At 38.0% G+C, this 16,485-nt stretch overlaps 1 protein-coding gene across 2 annotated transcripts in view; it reads right to left on the bottom strand.

Moving 5' to 3' along the window:
• The window catches only part of MPPED1 (metallophosphoesterase domain containing 1), a 1,214,292-nt gene that overhangs the window by 631,112 nt on the left and 566,695 nt on the right, over positions 1–16,485 (bottom strand). For both annotated transcript variants that reach the window (XM_044088614.1, XM_044088613.1), the window contains one exon: positions 10,981–11,206. In XM_044088614.1, the coding sequence (XP_043944549.1) occupies positions 10,981–11,206 (226 nt within the window). The remainder of the gene's footprint in view (positions 1–10,980; positions 11,207–16,485) is intronic.

Genomic DNA, 16,485 nt, shown 5'->3' with positions numbered 1-16,485 from the left:
AATAAAACAGTGTACATCACAGTTGGGTGTGCTATATAGATATTTGCTGTGTATCTTTTCTCTGAATTCTTTCTATAAGTCTCCCATGGTTTTACAATCTGACCTTGTAATTGCACCACTCTTATACAGGGTTTCCTAGACCATTTTATTATGTAACACTGTGTAGATGACAGTGATGAGTAATACCTTATAGGTCAGAGATACTGCAACACTAACACTGCCATACAATACCAGACTAAACAGTACCAGTCCAAGATTTCAATCTTTTATTTCTAGGCACAGTTTTCGTATCAGACAGATCATTGGGGGGAATGTTTGTTAACACTACCTGAATGTTGTCACACATATTACCAGATTCCACATTATTATTATGCAGATACGTCTCACTCTGTTACTGCACACACATCATAGCTTCACAATATGGGGGTGGAGTTGGAACATACTTTGCTTATTACTCTCATAACACTTTGGTGAGTTGCTAGAGTGACAGGTTTGTTCTTATGGATATATTTCTGACAGTTATGATGTCTGACAATCATTGTATGTCATTATTTGCTGCCTGAACTTCTGGGATCATGCCACTGATTTGCCAGGGGGACAGGGCGACAGCCAGGGGACTTACACCAAATATCTGGACTTTCTGACAATATCTGTACAGTTGTGGAGTATGATTCTGCATACAGCTTACTACCACTCCCAGGATTTGAACCACGGCTGTGTGTGCTAAAAATACAACACTTCCCATCTCAGTTGAGTGTGCTATTTGGATTACGTTGTCTATCTTTTCACTGTTTTCTGTCTAAGTCTCTCTCATTTGTACAATATGACCCCTTGTGATTACAACAGTTGTATACAGACATTCCTTCACATTTTATTTATGTAGCACAGTGTGGGTAACAGTGCTTAATACAACAGTACTATTAAAAGATTGCAACACTACATTACCATATGATACCAGAGTAAACACAAGCAGTCCAGCAGTTAGACCTTTATTGTCAGGCTGTTAACCTTTTATTTACATACAACCTGTATGAGACTCTTCCTGCCATATTGTCTGGTTTATTCAGTACATGCCATACACAATACAGGTTTTATACTGGCAATTAACTTTCTACTACTTTTAGATTTATTTCTTATGACAGTACATGCAAGATTATTACTAACCTGCCTCGCAAAGCAACCTCTGCAATCTACAGGCATGGGCTTCATTGTTCACAGTCCGCTCATCTGCTGCTGTTAAAGACATAAGAGGAATATTTACCCATACCTATCCATAATATACATGAGCCGGCAATTATTAAACAGGTAGTAGACTGATACACATGGCTGGGACATCACCCGTCTGCCTAGCTGTTGGATCCACTGATCCAAGATCTCCTTCTTTCTCCGCTTTAGGTCGGCATAGTGATGCCTGACCTGCTCACCAGTTCGAGGGATGCCAGGGACACTGGTGTGGTCACGGGTGAGATGGTCCCAGGCTTCCACTTTATATTGGGTACTTTGGTACTGACCCTGCAGCAGTCCCTGGTCATGGTCTTCAACAAGAAGTCCTGCCATGACTTTGGACTCCTGGATGCCTCAGCGCTGAGCCCAGAAATGCACTCCTTCACCTACACTGGTCATAGTGCCTACAGAAGGAAGCTGCAACCAGTTATGAGATGTATTCATGTCTGTGGGGTTTAAATAGGGCCGATTGCATGCACTTAGCCATGATTGGACGGTTTTGAAAATGCTAAGCTTTGGGAAAATCTGCTTACCTAAGGATGGCATTGCATAAAGTGGTATACCACTGGGCAAACTGATTTAGCTGGCTTACACATTGCTTACACTTAGTAAGCAGGGGTGTGCAATGCTTAGTGTTGCTTAATTTTTGATTTGCACACTATTTGCTGTTTGGCATTGATTTATTATTCACTACATGTTATATATGTGTTTGGTATCCATGATTCATGTGTATGTACACTGTATGGGGTCTTTGTGTTTATTGGGGGATTTCAACACTTTATTACAATGACACCTCGCATCTGGACTTAATGCAGTACTCCAGTTCACATATTTATGTTATGTAGTAGGTTATACAACATAAAACTGTATATAGATTCCTTTCACATGTTAATTTTGATTTTCCTGTAGTGAGGATCTGTTTGATGATACCTCAGTTTTATGTACTGCTGTGATGGCTTACTGGTTAACTACTGTGACTGTAGTGTACAGGGTCATGGGTTCAAGAACTGCAAGAGCTGATATTTTGTTGCTGGGCAGAACAGCGGCTGTTGGATACAGAGTGATTAAGGCACATTTAAGCAATTGTAAGTGGGTTTCCATGATGGTAAGCAATGCTAACTTCTGGTTAAATATGCTTACAGAGAGTCAGCTTCAATATTGCTTAACCTGTGTGCACATGGCTTACCCCCACGCAAACGGGCTTAAACCGCTTACTACTGCTTACAAGTGCTTACTTCCGCTTACCCCTGCACTAATTTAGACAGAAATGTAACATAGTTCTTGGGAAGTTGGTGGATTTGGACACTCTATGGATTTATCATTTATTACACATTATACTTTCGATTTATATCCCTGATTCATGTGTTTATATACTGTATGGGGCACTTGTGTTGATCTGTGGATTTTACAACATTATTATAATGACGCCTCACATCTGCATTAAATGCAGTACTCCAGTTCGCAACTATATGTTATTTAGTAGGTTATACAACAAAAAATATTGTTCATAAAGTGATTTGACATGGAAAATGGAATTTACTCGAGTGAGAATCGAACTGGGAATGACGGCTGGTAAAATGAATACTCTGACCACTACACTACTGCAGTATTGCTTCATTTGCATGTATCTTGATGTTTATCTTCTTGTGCCATTTAAGCTACAGTATTTGTAGCTAAGCAATGGGCAAACCCACGCACCTACGTTTAAATTTAATCTGTTTGATAAAAAAAAGTGTATATATTATTATATTTTAAATATTGCTCTTATAAACTTGGGGTGTTGCTAGGGTAATGGGATTTGTTTTTATGTACATTTTCTGATGGATTTGAAGTCTGACACTTGTATGTTTGCCATTATTTCAGACTTCATTGAGATCATCCCAGTGATTTGGCAGGGTAAATGAGGGACAGGCCAGATGTATGTGCCAAGTATCTGGACATTCAGCATTGATCTATGCTGTTGGGAATATTCAACTTCCTATGAGTGGTCTCGCTTATTGTAATTGTCAAACGACAGTTCTTGACTGCGGGGACATGTATATTGTGTGAGAGCTCTGCTCTCAGACGTGCCCCCTGCACTTGTCCACACTCCGTGTCCATTTAGGAGCTGAGGTAGCACGCCTTCATTACTATGCATGGTGCGCTGCCGTGCTGCTCCTAAATGGTCACTTCCATGCAGGAATAAGAACCTTACTGAATCCCGGGTTAAATCTATCCCCTTACCTGACCCTAACCCTAACACACATACACTCACACACACATCTCTTAACTAAACTTTACAGCACTAAAACACACACACTGTCACACACAAACTCCTCATCTTACCACAAAAAACAATTACCTTAGTTGACCAATAGGAAGTTGCCCAGTCCTCTATTCTCACAAACAGCATTTCACATAAAAACGCTCTACAATACAGTTAGTTTCACACAATTTTCGACCAAGTGAAATGTAACTATATATATATATATATATATATATATATATATATATATATATATATATATATGTGTATATATATATATATATATATGTGTATATATATATATATATATATATATATATATATACATACACACACACACACACACACACACACACACACACACACACACACACACACACACACACACATGGTTTACCTTCATATGGGCGACAAAAAAAAAGACAATCATAAGGCCTTCTTCAGCTATGTTAGAAACCTGGGAGGAAACTCCCAGATATGCTCAGAATTAGTCCAAAATGATACAAAAATCACTGAACCCACAGACATTGCCAACATACTGGCAGACAGGTTCAGTGCAAACTTCACCCCCCCTGCTCCCCAAAAGGAGACATAACTATCCCAGCGGAGTGCAGCCTCCCAGACATCTCCAATGCGCAGGTGAAAGCTGCTCTCTCTAAAGCTAAAAACACAGCATCAATGGGACCGGATGGTGTCCCCGGCTGTGTGCTACACGAACTCAATGAGGAACTAAACCCGCACATAAGGCAGCTGTTTAATCTTAGCCTTACCACAGGATACATGCCCAAGGAGTGGCGTCACGGCAACTGTGGTCCCACTCCACAAAGGCGGTGCCTCACGGACCCTGGTAATTACCGCCCCATAAGCTTAACAAGCCTGGTCTGCAAAGCTATGGAGAGGATCATAATGGAACTCATAAACAAAGACATAGGGGACTTGCAGACATTGGACCCGACCCAGTTTGGCTTTGTCAAGGGCAGATCATGCCTTTTGAACTTGGTCGACTTCTTCGAAACAGTCACCAAGGCCATTGATGAGGGAAAGGCAGTCCATACAGCCTACCTTGACCTTGCAAAAGCTTTTGACACAATACCCCACTCGGGTATTATAGAGAAACTTACTAGCTTAAATGTAAACCCATATGTCACAAGATGGGTTGCAAACTGGCTAAAGGACAGAACCCACAGGGTTAGGATAGCTGGCGCCATGTCAGACTCCAAGCCGGTCACAAGTGGTGTCCCACAGGGCTCAGTCCTTGGCCCCCTGTTGTTCAGCATCTACTTCTCAGAAGTACAGGCAGACATTTGAGGACTATGGCTGACAAAGTTTGCAGATGACTGCAAACTGGGAGCCATAGTGGAAAGTACATCGGACACAGATATCCTTCAGAGGGGTCTCACGGAAACTGATAGCTGGTGCCAGAGCCATGGCCTGAAGTTAAATGCCAAAAAATGTATAGTCATACCCTTCGGGAAAAACAAGGTAACCCCAAGCTACCATATAGGTGGCAATCCACTAAGCACAGAAGAGGTTATCAGGGACCTGGGGACCCAGGTTGACAGTGGCCTTTCTTTTGACACTCACATTGCTAAAGTGGTTAGAAAAACCTTCTACATTGCCCACCTGATCAGGAAGGGATTCACATCCAGATCAAGTGAGGTCATTGTTCCCCTGTACTCTTCACTTATCAGACCAATGATCGAGTACAATGCCCCATTCGGGATGTATCTCACCCGACACCTGCAGCAATTGGAGAGACCCCAAAAGTTCCTCACCAAAAGGATAAAGGGACTCCAAAATCTGTCATATGCTGCCAGACTGAAGAAACTTCAGCTCTATTCAGCCGCTTACCGTCTGCTCAGAGGTGACCTGTGCCTGACATACAAGGCCATGTCCAACCCGGAATTAATGGACATGCTCCACCTCAAAAAATCCAAATCTACCAGATCCACTAGAGCAAGTGACTTAAACCTTAGCACGGATATAAATAGGACATGCTGGAGGGATAGATTTGTCACCCAGAGACTCCCTATGTTGTGGAATAAAATCCCGGTCCATGTGAGGCAGAGCACCTCACTGACTCTGTTCAAGAGAAATCTTGACCGGTGGATGGGAGATCGTAGGTTTACCCCGGGAATCATCTCTGTGTCACTGCTGGACAGAGGCACAACAAACTAATGGGCACAGTATTTTTTAACATAAGGGGTGGCGTAAGCCACAAAACTCTGGGCTAGGCTTATAAATGCCTTAGGGCAGATAGCCTAGTATAAACCTATGAACCTATAAACCTATGAACCTAAAATCAAATGTCTACATCCAAATACCTTGAAAATGGAAAGGCCGGCTTGCTATTAAGCATGCACCAAGCAACAACCTCGGTGCATGTAAACATTAAATAGAAAAAAAAAGTAAAAATAAAAAACATCATTTTTTGCAGGGGTGGCTCCCACAGCTTCTGCTCATTATATATACTAACGCAGAGATTGCATAAAATTGGAGAAAGGAAATACTTCCCAAACCCAAGAACTATGCCATGTAGCACACCAGTTATCATCTGTATGGTTGACTAAATGCATTCGACTAATAAATGTCGGGCAAACACAATCAACCAAACAAATGGAACCCTATCTCCGTATATATATATATATATATATATATATATATATATATATATATATATACACACATATACATACACACAAACACAATGTCCAAAATGTATTACAATGTTGCATAAATTCCTTGTACATAGCAATGATTTATGGACTCCATGCAGAAAAACCAAAAAAAAAAAAGCCCAAAACCTGGAGAACAGCAAATCTTGAAAGTCGCTCTTCTCCTTAAAACTTTTTGCAGGGAGGCAAGCCTCCCGCAATCCCAAACTTATATATAACTTATATATAACTTATATATCAACTCTGAGATCACCATACATTGGAGAAAAGGGAATATTCTGAGAAATGACATATCAGACTTAGTATATACAAGTCCGATCTTTCAGCCATTCAGTCTCTGCATTTTAGGACTCTCTCTAGCGAGACCCAACATTTTAAATGATTACCTGATTCATACCTTATGTTTTGTAGTAACATAATATAACTACCCTCATGTGTATATCAGCAGGCGGTGCAGAACTCAGACGTATAAGTGCCTTTTGGTATGTCAGAAAGGGTAGGTTTAACCAGAGTACTATCATGCTGTAATAAAGTCTTTAAATTAAAATTCTTTTTGTAAAGAAACAAAGGTTTTTTCCCTACAGCCATCCAGAAATCTACAGTGTATGCATGGGATGTGAAGCCTTTCAGATAGGTATGACCTCAATGAGCCTTCACTAAAAGGATAAAGGAGAATATTTATGCTTTAAAATCTAAGAATCCTGATAATGCTTTGTATAAGCACAGTGCTGCATGTAAGAATTTTAGCAAATTTCTCATTTTTGTTTTGGAACAAGGAGGTGGGCATAAGAATTTTATAGAGAAAAAGAAACCATGTGGCAGATCAAGCTACAAACTGACTAAGAACCTGGTTTAAATGAGGCGATTAATATTACATGCTTTCTTAAGGCTACAAGGATGAAAGTTAGAAAACTTATATAATGTTACAGTAGGGACAGTGATTTTTACCTTTATTTTTTTCTGTGTTTTTAACAGTTTGTGACTTTAAAAATTTGAATTGGGATTCAATTATTCTATTATGTTATATATATATATATATATATATATATATATATATATATATATATATATATATACACACACACACACATATATATATATATATGTGTGTGTGTGTGTGTATGTGTATATATATATATATATATATATATATATATATATATATATATATATATATATATATCAAAAGATTTGCATTTGAATGCAATTTTTTTCTAATTTAGTCTTTTGAATGAAAAGAGGATAAATAAACTAATGCTATGCTTAAAATTGCTCATATTCATTCCTTCAAGTCTCAGTACAGCAAATGGCGTTTTGTTTATATTTGACTTTCATCCTTAGTGGATTTGCCAAAAAACACAAACTGTATGAGGAAGAGACCAAAAAGAAGAGGCAAAAATCTGGACATTCTGTGAAAATCTGGACAGTTAAGAGATATGATTGTAAGTGATGTGCTTTACACAAGAAAAAGTAAATGCACATGAATATTGTTCATTGATACAACAAGGAATCATACATGTAGTATATAAACACACAGAGCAGCAAAGTGGTGCAGCAAATAAATCAGTTCTTGATAGAGTGGCAAAACGGTGTAGAAAAACAAATTTAAATGCACCAGCAATACAAATCCAGTCAAAATAGCGTACAAAACACTTTAATACACGCTTTCATCTCACGACTTCATCAGAATATACTCAATACTCATTTCATCCTGTTTAAATATACAATCAATCATCACATAATTGAATAAACAATTAAATAATTAACTAATAACCAACCTTGTTAAAAACTATTAACTAAAATCCACTAAAATAGTGCTTAACTATTAAATAAATGAAGTATATTATATTCCTTATTTATACCTAGTTTTCTATATTTTAAGAAACATTTTACATTTATTGTTTCATTTAACCCAGGATATTTATCTGAGTTTAACCTGACTTGCCATAGTGTTTCCCTTTGTTCTAAAAAATTTTTGAAATCACCAGCTCTACTGTCAGGTTCACATATTTCAAGCACTGAAAATACAAATTTTTTAAAAAATTCACAGTTAATAGAATGTTTATATAAGGCATTTTTGTCATCTTTACACTTTATACTGTACAGATGTTCTTTTATGCGGGTACTCAAACTACGTGTGGTCATTCCCACATAAAAAGCTGGGCATGCTGTACACATGCCTATGTATACTAACCCACATGAATTACAGTCTGCAAAACCTGGGACTTCAATAATTCTATCACTGTTAGCTATGGAAATACTAGTACCTACAGAAATAAAACGACAGATTTTACAATTCTGAAGTGGTGCAGCAGTTAGCATTGTTGCCTCACAACAAGAGGTTCTCTGGTTCGATTCTCAGCTGGGGTGCCTTCTGTGCAGACTCTGCATGTCCTCCCTGTGTTTGTGGGGGTTTCTTTCAGGTGCTCTGGCTTCTTCCCACATTCCCAAGACATGCTGCAGGTGGACTGGACATTCTAAATTGGCCCTAGGTGTGCGTGTGTGTGTGCCTTATGTGGAAATTTGGGTGCCGGGCTGGCAATTCAACACCATAAAACTTTACTTCCACTCATTCTGTGGACTATAGATCCACTGTGATGACCCCTAACAGGAGCAGCTGAAAGGAGAAGAAATATATAAATGCACAGAGAGGTGCAAATGTTAGCTATAATTTGTAATAAATATAATAATAAGTAGGCTGAATAGTAGTTTAATACCCTTTAAATATAAATCAGTGTCAAATGTTCTGCATTAAATGATAAGTATATGCTGAGGTGGTATTCAGTTTGTATTCCTCTGATGAATTTACTGCTTCCTCAAGAGCAACTCATTTACATTTGTGTTTTGTTACTAGATGCCATTGCAGTTTGCCAGAAATGCTGTTTATACAATAAAGATATTGTTACAGAAGTAAAGTAAAAGTCTTAGATTGAAAGGTGTGCAATGTCCGAGGTAGTTTACCAATACTGCAATAAAGTTTTTTTTTAATATTGTTTGTTTATCCTCCCATACTTTCTTTCTCCACTAAGTCTCAGTCGGTTGGTTCATTATTACCAATAACACAGCCACTGAATTAGGTAAGAGACAAAGAGAGATAGTCATCACCTAAGTAGGCATGAAGGCTCCTTGACTCTAGCTGTCCAAAGGACCATCGGCCTTCATTGCAATCAAATGCACATCAAATAGCTCACCAGTCTCCTGCCACAGACCATTTCAAATTGCAGTGTGAGAGCCCACAGAAGAGAGCCAGTATCACCAACTAGTCTACCTCTGCAGATCTACCTATCTACTGACTCACTCCTCCCCTTCTACTGCACTCCCCCAATTTGCCGGAGTGTCTACAAAAAAGCCAAAAATTTTTAATAGGCCATAATCCCATCCCAGGGGGGTGATGTCAGCACCCACATTATACTGGTCACATGCTTTGCCTTCCCATGCACATGTACTACCACACATGCTACTGAAATCTACTATCACCTGCTCAGCAACATCAAACTCACACTCTCTGTATGAGCCCCTTCTTGCATGTGATGAATAACCAGCCAAAAACACCTAGCCCTTCCCTCTAGTTGGATGAGCTGGATTCGGTTACTCACTCCCATTCCCACCCATACCCCCACCTGGTTCTTACAACACCTGATCTGATATTCAAACTTGGGTCATGTAGATAATAGTTAGGGTTTGTCCTCAGTACCACAAATCCAGGCCTAATTCATCCATATTTTAAAATAACTAGACCAAGGCATTATTTACATCTATACTTTAACAGGGGCTCTAGATAAGTAAGCATAAGGTTATGTGGCTTTATTCTTCTCCTCTCCTCAGTTAAAAACCTGCATAACATTATAAATATATATAAATACACACACACACACACACACACACACACACACACACACACACACACACACACACGTATATTTATATAAATATATGTGTGTGTGTGTGTGTGTGTGTGTGTGTGTGTGTGTGTGTGTGTATAAGTTCTCCAGTGCTAAGTCTGATCTGGATATACATAATTAGAATGTGTTCTCTGGAGCACATCAGCACATTACAAAGATTCAGTTGTAATAACATTAAAACATCCAGCCAAGTGTTTCAGACTTTGGAAGAAGGTATCCATAAGAAATGAATGATGAATTAAGTGTAAGAAGAAAATGCAAGATATGGGAAAACTGAATTACAAAGTACTTATGGAACCGTGTGTCTGTCTAGGCTAGGATGCTGTTATGTGTGAAAATTTAGGATGTGGCCTCTATGGATCAGACCCAAGCTTATGGATTCTTCATGACTGCTATGTTGGTCAGCTGATGTAATTGTCATTATATAGCCTTTGTTCACCCTTCTACCTTGTATTAAGTTTAAGTGTAGATTTTGTAAACATTTACTGTCTCTAAAATTCATTAATGTCGCTGACTCGTCTATCCACATCTTTGCCTTTGTAGAATTAGGCATAAAAACCTGCAGTTGCTGCCAATTTCAGGTTTGAATTATTGCTAATTTGTGGTTTTTGACCATTAATCATGCCTACCACATACAGTATAACCTATTATAAAGCACAGGCTTCTCTGCTGTTCATGAGAGTGTGGTTCTACTATCCTGCCAAGATACAAGGAAGGCTGGCTCACAGACCTAAGTAATTTGTTTTAAAAGCATAAAACCATAAATGTACTCAGTCAGCTATCAGGTTTTAAAAGAAAGGATGTTATGAATCAAACTTCCAGCCACGTCAGCAAAGTACAGAGTATGAACCACTATAAACTGTGTTTTAATAAGGGGCACAGTGATAAGTTAGAAAACTGCAGTGCCTTTTACAAAGATTTTTTTTTAACTTACCAGGGAGATCCATATATTCTGAAACCTCTGACCGTCACCTCAGAATCCTGAAGGTATATACAGTTTGTTAAGAGTGACTGCACGTTTGCATAGCTTTCTGGCCTTAGTTTGGTCATGGAAGGAAGGTAGTAAAAGTCCTGCTGAATAAGGTCCGCCATAAACTCAGGGTCAAAGGTCAGTTCATGATTTCCTGCAATTACAATCTTATATTCATACTGCAAGCTTCCTAAAAGAGAACACATAAAAGCTGTTTTTCAGTTTTATAACCATTAAATGCGATATATAAAAAGAAAAACTGAAAAGTTAGTTTTCTGAACCATACTTAAGGAAGAAAAGTGTAGACATCAAAACATCACTAGGGCAGAATGGTCAGCTTGTTCTGCAGTTTTCAGTAACATTTAGAGCACATGTCCTGTAGCCTCTTTCTAATTGCAACTCAGTGGTCTTTGAACCATATGGCATATATTTCTTTTGTCACAGGCTTAGGGTACTAGCCAGACTGTTCTACACATCAGTTAGAATCTCTGTAACAGAAAACGTCTTTTGGCCCTGCATGAATACCTATCAGTCTCTGAGCATTAAACATAGCAGTACCCTTTAAAAACCATAACATAAGATCAGAAAGAGGAACACCTTATTTTTTACAATAGAATGTCATAATATACTATACCATATATAGTTACTGATGGGAATCTTTGTATAGCTTTACTTATTTATTTAATAATGCATGCATCCTTAACATGTTAACTTTATGAAGGAAATTGGTAAATCTAGGAGGAGCAAGACTAAATCTGAAGGCAAAAAATCATATTAATTAAGATGTATGACTACAGGGCATTATTTCCTGTTACGCCCTTTTCTTCCTATGTTCTTTCAGTGTATAAATAAATCAGATATTCTCATATATTAGTAGACCTTTATATACCTTGGGCTTTAGTGTTGCTGTAGCAATCAAACAGTATGTGCACAATTGTCTGGCTGATACTATGAAGTTTTTCCTTACTGTCCCTTCATTTTGCTTCTATTTTTAGAGTAGCCTATCTGCTGAATCAGAATGAGGACCCATGACTTTATAGATTACTCCAGTTGTAGTTTAATAAACGACCAGAGCATCATTGGGCAGGACAAATATACAGTCACTCTTGGATATCCAATATACTGGCACTGTTGCTGTTGTAGAGTAGGTCACAGAAAGTCATCATGTGCCAGAATAATGTCATTTCAGCAGCAGATCCGCATTTTAATTTGCATATTGCACTATAAATTGTATTACCCTTATACACATCATAAATGCTCACATTATAGATACATGTATCTAATGAGAGATGATATGGTGCTCTTGCATCGCACATGTGAATATATATATATATATATATATATATATATATATATATATATATATATATATATATATATATATATATATATATATATATATATATATTACACACATGTACACATCACGTGTATATACAGCAGACATATACATACATAATGAAGAATGAGATGGTAGTGCACTGTATCCCACATGTATACACATCATAAATGTACATATTATATATGTTTATGTATAATGATGGGCAACAGAGTGCTGTACTGCACCACACATGCAGACTTTAGAGATTCCCTGCAGACTATTCTATCAAAGATACTGGGTGAGTAAATTGGTGTATCTAGGGAAATTATTTTTCTGAGTTATGATATACAATTGGAATTGTCTAGACATAGGCCTTGCTGAGTTGAATTATGGTGGTTGCAAAAAGCAATTACTAGAAAATGGAAATCAAAGTTTAAACCAACTGTATTAGAAGTAGTGAACATAGTAACAGAGATAAAAACAACTGGAATTCAGATCTTTAGAACAGGGTAGGAGCAAATTACATAGGAAAAATGGCAATTGTGTGAACAATACAGGGGAGGAATGAGGTGTAAAAGAAGGTATGAATTTGAATGAGCTATGTAATGTTTGCTAATGACTTGGTAGATTATATGTGAAGTATGATGTTTACAACTAATATTATGTCAATATGGTTTGTGATGTATAATGCTTGCAACTAAAGTTATGTCAATATGGTTTGTTTTTATTTATATAAATGTATGATTGCCAATGTCATAAGTGATAATTTAATACAGATTTTTTCATTTAAAGAAAGGGAGGGTGGCCTAATGGTTAAGGCGTTTATCTTACAAACACAAGGTGCAGGGTTTGAGTCTCAGAAGGGATATTTGGCTAGGCTTAAAATGGCTCGCAAGGGCAGTTAGCTTAGTACTAATCTATGAAAAGCTAATGTATTTGAGTGTTCAAAGTTATATCTCAACCTCTTTTCCATTTCTTACATTTATGTCTCTCACCTAAATCAAGTATCTTATTCTTATGAAAATAAATCCTCCTGACATTGTGTGACTAAATCTAGATGTTAAACATTTTTTTCTTATTCAAACAATTTCTCTTTCAAAACTTGCCACTTTCCTTCTGCATTTTTTCCACTGAACGCATCACTCCAATTAGTGACTGTTTTGCTTCCATATAATCTGTTATTACTTTTCTGTGCAGTGTTTTAGATTTCAGATTGGCAAAACTATTAGCAACAATTTAACCTTTATAACCCCACGATCACTACACATTAATGGTGGTAAAACTTGATGTGAAGAAACAGTCATTTCCTTAGAAACACAAATAATGTCTAATATGTTCCATTTCCTGGTAGGCTTTATTACAGTCTGAAGCAATTGTTCCTGAATATATGTTGCAAATAATTTCCTTACTAATGTTGTTGAATCAATATCATTCCATTGTGTTTATTTTAAATCTAAATCTCCAGTCACTATCATTCTCTCCTGTGTTTCATTCAAAAATGTATGAATTCCTCTAGGTCATCAGCACTTGATGGTGGTGGTGGTCTGTACACTTCATCAATAGTTATATGTTCCTGGGCTGTCTTTACTGTCACAGTTACACAATCACAGTACTGGTGTTATCATTGAACATGTAACTGTCACAGGTCTCACACCACTCTTTAATCCCTATCATAACACCTCTATCGGATTTTTGTTAAGAATGTCTGTTACAGTAAAACATTTATACTTTGACAAAACTGTTTTCCAGTCATTGTTCTTTAACCATGTTTCACAAACAATAACAACATGAATCCTGTGAGAAAGTAGCAAGTTTTCCAATAAAAAACCTTTATTACTAATTCTCCTAGCATTAACAACCATCAGAGATAACATCAAATGTTGCTATCTGTGAAATGTTAAGTTTTCAGCTTGCAAAAATCCTGTCTTGTGTTTGTCAAATATGTCAGTATATCTGCTAGAAAAATTCTCTTCCCTTGTCTTACCAAGTGCACACCATCCTCTTCTATACAAATGTGCCCAAAATTAGGCTTGGATGTTCTACACATTTCATTTTTTCAAAATGGGTCATTTTTTTCATGTATTTACCCAAAAAATGTTTTCATTCATGGTGACATGACTCTCTTTTCTCTATGTGATTTGTAAAAAATATGTCCTAACACCTGTACAAGCTATGCTACCTAAGAGATCTGTAATTTCCCTACTAACAGTCAAAGAGTTTTTGTAACTTTTATTGCAGTCAGTCTTGTAGAGGAAGCATTTTCCATTCTTGTTAGTTATTATGGCTAGTGTAATAATGTTGTCTCAGCAATAGCTGCACCATTCACCTGTCATGTTAAGTTGTGCACCGTTATGTCTAACAAGAGATTGCTTACTTTTTTTATTTGTAAAATTTTTATTTTATGTTAATAACAAAGAACGACATGTCCTCCCCGCGGTTGGGTGGGCATTCGAAAGACATGCGTAAATGGGCGTGCCTTAGTTGAAGGTTGAACGTCGAGCTGGCACCTCAGCATTCGTGAAAATCTATTGCCAATCATTAGCAGACCCGAGTTCTGCTGTGGCGACCCCTAACCGGGAAAAGCCGAAAGACAACAACAACAACAAAGAACAACAGGGTAAAATAAAACAAGTAAATAACTATTTACATATGTCCACAGCTGTGTAATATATCAATGTAATACAAATTAATGGGTCTATGTTTACCCATCGAAAGAAACTTTATTCAAATTGCTCCTCATTGAACATTAAACATCATAGGATCATAGGAGATTACTAGGCTAATGGCTCTGGGGCCCATACAAACCTAGCCAAGAGTTTATCTCCAGAAAAGAAATCACAATCAGCACCTGTCACTCCTGCCAATGAGGGACACAGGTGGAACCCCTGGGACAAATTTGTGGTTACCCATCCACTCATCAAGGTTGCGCTTGAAGAGGGTCAGCGATGTACTTTGCTTGATGTGTATGGGGAGTCTATTCCAGAGACAGGGCAGCCTCTGGAAGACAAACCTGTTTCTTCAGCAGGTTTTTTAATGTCATATATTAGATTTAAGCCTTTTGATCGGGTACTATGCGAGGAATTAGACTTACAGATATATGGATATGGAGCATCTCTAGTAGAGCAGGGTCTGAGATTGCCTTGTAGGCAAGACACAGGTTATCTCTGAGCAATCTGTATGATACAGAGAAGAGTGATAGTGATTTTAGCCTGTCCACATAGGACAGGTGTTGGAGACCATGGATTCTCTTTGTGAGGTATTTCTGTGATCTTTCCAGTTGGTGCATGTGTTTCGAGAGGTACATACCAAATGGGGTGTAGTACTCAATTGTTGGCCTAATGAGGGAGGAGTACAGAGAGGTAATAACCTCATTTTTTTTCTGGATGCAATCCCTTTACTTATGAGATGAACCAAGTAAAAGGCTTTTCTGACCACTGTCGCTACATGATGGTCAAATGTGAGATTGTTGTCAACTTGTGTACTCAGGTCTCTCACCACAGGTTGTGTGCTTAGGGGGTTGCTGTTAATGTGGTAATCAGTAGGGGTTGTGTTTTTGCCAAATGGTATGATAATACATTTTTTTGCATTTAACTTAAGGCCATGACTTTGGCACCAGTCATTTGTTGCTGTGAGACCGTCTTGAAGTATGTTAACATCATTTGGGGAGTCAGTGACAGCACCCAACTTACAGTCATCTGCAAACTTGGTCAGCCACAGGCCTTTTTTCTTTGCTTGGAGCTCTGAGAAGTAGATGCCAAACAATAAGGGTCCCAGGACAGATCCCTGGGGGACACCGCTAGTGACAGGTCTGCTATCAGAGATAGTGGCACCTATTTTGATCATGTGGGTCATATCAGTGAGCCAGTTGGCCACCCCCTGATGAGAAAAGGATTTACACCAAGTTCTGTTAGCTTTTTGTTAATGTGCAAGTGGGGGATAGTGTCAAAGGCATTGGCCAAGTAAAGGTAAGCTGCGTGTACTGACTTTCCCTCATCCACTGCCTTGGTGACAGTCTCAAAAAAGTCAACCAGGTTCAACAGGCAAGATCTGTCCTTGATGATTCCGGACTGGGTGGGGTCAAGTGGTTAGAGATTGCCTATGTCCTTGTTTATGAGGTCCATAATAATACTCTCCATGGCCTTACAGAT

The sequence above is a fragment of the Protopterus annectens genome, chromosome 11.part0 (genome assembly GCF_019279795.1).
Source record: "Protopterus annectens isolate FY-2018-M chromosome 11.part0, PAN1.0, whole genome shotgun sequence".
In the NCBI taxonomy this organism is placed as follows: Eukaryota; Metazoa; Chordata; order Ceratodontiformes; family Protopteridae; genus Protopterus; species Protopterus annectens.
This window is presented reverse-complemented; position numbering and strand designations above follow the sequence as displayed.